The sequence below is a fragment of the Ambystoma mexicanum genome, chromosome 7p, assembly GCF_040938575.1.
Source record: "Ambystoma mexicanum isolate Mex_15411 chromosome 7p, UKY_AmexF1_1, whole genome shotgun sequence".
NCBI lineage: Eukaryota > Metazoa > Chordata > Amphibia > Caudata > Ambystomatidae > Ambystoma > Ambystoma mexicanum.
In genome coordinates this window covers 502984588-502991215 of record NC_090939.1, presented here as the reverse complement: position 1 = coordinate 502991215, position 6628 = coordinate 502984588, and the positions used below count along the sequence as shown (strand labels likewise).

Genomic DNA, 6628 nt, shown 5'->3' with positions numbered 1-6628 from the left:
ACGTGGTACACGAAGCGTGCATGCGCGGCCCAGCGGGCCGGCGCATGCGCATTAGTTAATATAGGCGGTGCCCGGCAGTTCGCGCCGGAGCACCGGAACGAGCAGACGTCTCCGGCGTGTGTTCTTGCGCGCCCGCCTACGCGCGCTGGTACCCTGACCCTGGGAGGCCCGCACACCACCACGGGGCTTCCCTCAGGGTACAACAGTGCCCCACTTCAGCCACCCCAGTTAAAACAGTCTGGACACGCCACAGCCTTACACTAGATAAATAACCTACCTCAGCTAATAAGTGGAAGACCATAGAGGAAGACATCACGTTTCATGGCCTCAGGTATATGGTATGATGTGCCCCATGTCCTGTTCAATATAGCTTTTAATTTCTATAATATTGACCTGCACAGTGGCAGGTTCTAAAAAAATGTATATGCTATTTACTAAACTAACAATATTATTGTCAGTCAAAGCAAATTCGGAACGGTTTTTCAGTAGGAGGAAAAACACGGATACAGACCAGAAAATACTTTAAATGTGCACATCTGTTATGTGAAAATTTGTGTCAGTTCCCACCCTTACTCTTGAGATTCTTGACACACAGAAGATTGTCATTTTTGGTTGCAAATGCTGCTGGCTGTATTTGAAAAGTGAGGGATTCCGTTACTGCTTTACACCAGCATGGCTTCGAGAGCGGACCATGTTTCTAGTTGAACATTAGCCCTCTAGTTTTTTTATCAGAACTCTGGGCAACACAGGTACACTTCTGTTCCTCCATTGGTTCTTCCTACTTCCGGGTGCTAGCCACTGGCGCGGATTGGCTGCGTTGGTGTCATCGTTCTGGCTGGAGGCTGTCTGCCTACAGTAGCTGCTGTCGGCTGAAGGAGACGGCGGAATCAACAGCAGAGAGGAACCGAGAGCTACTGTGGCAATGGCGAAGCTCCTAATCCTCAGCATAGTGACTGCTTCGCTTGTGGCAGGTAAGTGGATACACGAGCGCAGCCATGACTGAACAGAGGGCGAGGCATATCACAAAAGGGTGGGAAAGGAGATCCTCTACATTCAATCATCCTTAGATCTACACATCCTTCCACCAATACCTGTAATGTCTGCGATCCATTATGGATAACTGAACCCATTGCGGATGCCAGTCCGTATCGGAAAAACGTGAACTGTCGAATGTAACAGTGTTACTGCCGCCACAATAACGGATGGATGTCGTGTGGATTTTTACAATTGCTCGTTTGACCCGAGAGCCTGTTTACATGGCTGACTGAAGCCGTGGAGCTGGGTAGCCTTTTTAAAGACATGGCTACGGTTTGCCGTGTATTATATCGTTATCCTACCTACTGGCATCAGCTGATCTGCCACAGTGATGGGGGTGGGGGAGGAGGAGGGACGCGCCCTCCTTCCCTTTTCCAGTTTAGCTTAGCTTCTGCTTTCCGTTCGCGGGCCTCACTTACTGCCTCGTTTAGTCATTCGGATTATCCGACGACGGTGCTTCCCTTTCCCCACATATATCGAAGAGGCTGTCCCGTGCCTTTTTCTATGAGTCCATGTCATGTGCTTTAGACCACAGCAGCTTCCTTCCTTCCAATGCATCAGATGCGAGTGTGTAAAGAAAGTGCGCTGCCTGTTTATACATTATTTATTGTGTTGTTAATTTGTAAGGCGACACAATGTGCTTCGTGTCCCATTAGCTATTCAATGGCATTAGAGCTTAACAGATCAGTCACGTGCCGAAGAGAAGGGTGCTCTTGGAGCAAGTGAAAATACTCCTTCAATAAGCGTATGGCTTTGAACCATAAAAACAAAGCCAGGACGTCTCCCACAAGAGTAAGAATACTTGTTTTTATTATATGGGATATATTTTCCCCGACCTTATCTAATTACCATATTGCAGGCAATTCACGAAGATATTATTCTGTAGTGGAGTGCCTTCATAATGTCACCGAACTGTGACTTGGCATGCCAGATGCCTTTTGTTTTGTGTTTTATGTCTTCTGGTATATGGTGTCCTGCTGCAACCTTTTCTCTAGCTTCGTAATATGCCAGATGTTCCTAGTTTGAGAGGGTGGAGTTTTGCGCATAGTCATTGCTTGCTCACCACTTGCCTTTACTTTTGGCCAGAGACAAGCGGCCCAGATTAATTCCCAATGTTCGAATAAGCTTTACATCCATCACTTGTGAAAGTAACACAGGTGCCAGCATACTGCAGTCATATAAGGCGTCTGCCCTAGAACGCTTTTGTATGTAAGTCACATATCTTAGTACCAGTAAAACAGCTTAATGTGCCTGTAGTAGGGCTGTGTTTTAACCTACAGAGACCCCTCACCCCACAAATACACGCACAGCGCTGACTTGCAACTCAAATAGTCTGTTCTGTGACAGCCCATCTCTCAGTCAACATAATTGCCCAAAAAGTGATGGAGCGAAAAATCCCTCTTTCAATACTCCTTTTCCCAAATCTGCTATAATTTGTGGTGCCCCTATAAATAAGTTATATTTTGGCAGTGACTATCAACAAATGAACTGGGCTCCATCATGGGGAGCACTTCCTTGGATTAAAAAGGCCCCGGTTCACTGCCTGCACCACCTCCAGATGTGACCTAGTAGGTTGGCTGTCAGCTTCGGGTCCTGATCACTTTATGAAATTGCGCAATCTTGGTCAAAGGTAAACAAAGGGGGACCGAAGACAGTACTGCTACTCGCCAAAACAGCCGCCCCCAACCCCCCTCCGCGACATCTCCACTTTTCCAGGCACTCCTACAAAATAGTGCACAACTCGTATGGTCGTGCTCAGCAGCCATAAGCTTTTCAGTGTATAAAAACAGAACTATTGCAGTTGTCCATGCTTGTTAGTGAAATATTCGTGGGGTCCACCGCTGTGTTTTCTGTAGTCAGAATGTCTTGAAGGGATCATACAGGTGTAACTTCTGATAATGGAAAAACGAGTGCACATTTTGTATCTGTCTCCCCACTGACATGCGTTTTGAAAGTAACAATGATGAACTGTAAGAGAATAAATTGTCATCACCAGCAGACTCAAGATCATAAAATTAAGTTGTCGACTACACGGAGTAGAAGCAGCAGTCGTTTCTATGAAACTAAGCATTACATGATTGGCAGAATTTTGAAAAGTCACAACCCTTTACCAATGTATGTCTTTAATCATATTCCAGGAAAGCTTCAGAAAAGAAAAATGCCTCTTACTTTTTCAAGGCAAATTGGATGACTGGCAGACAAATGCTGTGGAGGGCAGCTATCATTTGAGATGTGTTTTTTGTTTTTGTTTAAATCTTTTGCTCTTAGTGTTCTTTGTACCAGCTATAGCTAGTTCCTTCCAGTGTGGTAGGGTTCATTCAACTTCCCTGCAGTCTGTCAGCAGACGAGCCTGTGAAGGTCACTTTGAGATCCTTTTCTGGCTACCGTTGTTTTGTACACACCACTGTGTTGTGCAAATAAGACACACCGCCGCCTGCCCCTTCTAGGGGCACGGGTGAACTCTTTTCAGATTTGTTCACTTTGGTAAAGCGTGTACATTAGTGATATGTTTAAAGCATTGGTGCTACCAGGAGGTCAACGGGGTTAAAGTGCTATGTCTAGCTCCACGTTTTACATAATGATTGCTAAATTATGTCACATTTGACCTAAGGACATTATTCAGGTCTTCCTCACACATGTTTGTTCCTTTCAAGTATTAGTCGTTTGAGGGCCCTGAATGACAAGTGTAGAGGGGTGTGTGAAATCCCTTCATACCATGATCCAAATAGCTTTTTTAATAAATAAATGTCTCCACTTTGATAGTTCTTTTGAACCAGCGAGGCAACACATCTGACAAATAAATGTCCTCATGAGAAAATTAGATCAGACCATTATATATGGGATAACGTACCCCTACCGTACGTTATAAGGATATTGCAAGTCAACGGAGGAACAGGCTAAAGGCAGAGTACCTTCGGCCTGCTTCCTTCATAAGGTCATGGAACTTCAAGGTGACTTGCAAATATCCTTTTTACATACATACGTGGGTATTTTATTCCTTTATAATACATGGCCACGCACTGTCATTTCCTTTATTACCTTGCCTCTTGCTTAATCTAATGTAAGATCTTCCATTTGCTGTTCCATATAATTAATGTAGAATGTGTTTGGATTTAAAAAGGATAACACGCACCTTGTAATGTGTTGCAGAAAAATAGTTTGAGCAGTTTAATGCAATTTATTTACTTTCAAAAATAATTTTGTCTTAAGTAAAGTGTCACAGAAAACTATTTTACAAGCAGGAAATGTGGAAACATTGTTGCAGCTTTTAGTGCAGCAGTGACAGCTGGAGTTCTGCTCTGTGCTGGCTCATGCAGCAGGCATTGTGATATCACAACTGAAGCATAACTGATTGCAGAGCAGTTGTGATGTCATTTTCCTATTACTGGTTAGTTGTGATATCACAACTAGCCTGTAATAAGAAGAGTATTTTCAGGCTTTTTTATTGACAATGTGGCTTTCTTAACCCGTTCCACAGGCCGTACCGAGCATAACGATCCAGCAGCCTGAGTTACCACTGGTATGGCCCGTGGAATGGGTTAAGATCGCCATTAGCAACCTGGGTCCCGTTCAATAAATGAAAATGCTTTGCCAAGATGGCCACCATGGTAGTAGAGGGCAGAGTTCCATGCAGAGCCCCTCTTCCATTACCATGTCGACTGGAAAAGGAAGTGGCAGGGGAGCTGCGGCAGGCGTCTGTCGCCACAGTCACGTAAGGGGGGGGGTTGGGATAAAAAAAGGGAACGGAGGGTGGGGGGAAGATGGCAGACTGCTGAGCCGGCCATCGTGCGTCTTGGAACGCAGGCTACATCGCGAGTATCGGCCCACGTTTCCACCCTCCTGATTGGCCGGTTCCGACCCACAGGTTGCTAATTTCTAGAAATATAAAGGATAATGGACATAGAGAGAATATAAATGATAATGGACCTAGACAATAACAGTTGAAATACAGAGCAAGAGTAAAACATAAAAATAAACCATGCAATCGGATGTTGCAGTCTGCCATGCATTATTGATGTATAAGATCATGGTTTTGGGAATCACCACATGGGCACATTAGGTATTGGGTTCAGTCGTGCTACCCTCCACCTCCTTATTTGGTTTCTAGTAAGACCATTCCTGGTTTTAGTTTATGCTAATTTATGCTTTATGCTCAACATTCAACTCGCATGAATCTACCTCTCGTTCACACATTGGTGCTCCGTTACACCTGGTGCTCTTCTATTTCAAAATGAGTCCAGTTGGGATGGGATTCCACTCTAACCACTCACAGGCTCTGGGTGAGACACACACTACCCCTTTCCTCTACTCTATGCTAAAAAATGTGCACTGGCGACTGACCGTGTCCTGGCGATTAAGACATGGTTTACTGTGTGCACGTGGAGAACTGGCATGCATGCCAATTATCAATTGACTTTTATGTCTGCCCAGTAGCTTGTAACCTGACGTTTTACCCCTGAGTCTATTCACACAATCGATGAAGTGAGAGATACACCACTCCAAAACCTTTCAAACGTTCTGCTTGAAGAATTAGCTATACTGCTTACATTCACCTTTTACTGCCTCTTTGGGGAGGAAATAAAGGCTGACCCTCAATCATTAGTTGATTCACTATCCATTGTTCTTTGCTTTCCTGTTGTGTGTTATGCTGCTAACGTTTGTCTGTCTTGTGTTCTTTGTGCGCCTTGATGCCTACGGACTGCAGCACGTTATAAGCATTAAACAAACCTCTGCACTCCCAGTTCGTTTAAATGCGTTTGTGTGCGTGCCCACATTGAGTTTATGGAATCTTTCTGTTTCTAGTATCTGGAGTGTGATGCTGTGGATGGTTAGTACCCTGAGTGCAAACTCTGCTTTATTTATTAACCAATGACCTCGGACATTCCAACACATTCCAACATATAGAAGGCATGGGGGTGGGATTTCCTGCAGAGGCATGCAGCTGCTCCTCTACATTTCCCCCTCTCCTTGACCACCTCTTCAATGGTTTCCACATCCTGATATTTTCTTTTTAAGAAGTGCTTCAATGGAGTCCAAATCTTCATAGCCCACCCCCCCCCGCCCCTTCAGGGTGGCGGCTGATTTAACATTTTCATCTGCATTCCAGGTCATATAGTTTGGATTACAGTAAACCCATCCTCCCACATGCCTTTTGTGATTCTTGGGATACAGAAACTTTGTTTCTTCAGGTGCTACAATGCTAGACTCTATGTATTTTCTGACATCTTTATCCATCAATTCCTTGGGTCTAAACCCTGATTCGACATCGATCATGATCTAGGTTCCTACTGCCTTAGTTGCTGTCTTCTTGCATTGGGCAATTATTATCCTGATCACACAGAATCCAAACATCACCATGAATATTGTTCCAAGGATCTTAAATATGTTTGCCAACCTCTGCGGAATCCATGTGAATATGGAGGCAAAGCAACTGTCATCCATAATGTCCTCTGTCTCGTCTTCCATTTTGTTTTGCAGGTTTGTCAACAATGTTATGGCCTCTGTCAAGGTTCCCTTCTTGTCATCATAAGCAGCTGTGAATGTGCAACATGAAAGCCCGATTTTGGTGCAAACCTCTCCTTCCATCATTGTG

The 6628-nt window shown here is 44.5% G+C and overlaps 1 protein-coding gene across 1 annotated transcript in view; it reads left to right on the top strand.

Moving 5' to 3' along the window:
- Positions 1 to 816: 816 nt before the first annotated feature.
- The window catches only part of ATP6AP2 (ATPase H+ transporting accessory protein 2), a 252460-nt gene continuing 246648 nt past the window's right edge, over positions 817 to 6628 (top strand). Inside the window, exon 1 of the mRNA XM_069636540.1 lies at positions 817 to 971. Coding sequence (XP_069492641.1) covers positions 923 to 971 — 49 coding nt within the window. The 5' untranslated portion in view covers positions 817 to 922. The remainder of the gene's footprint in view (positions 972 to 6628) is intronic.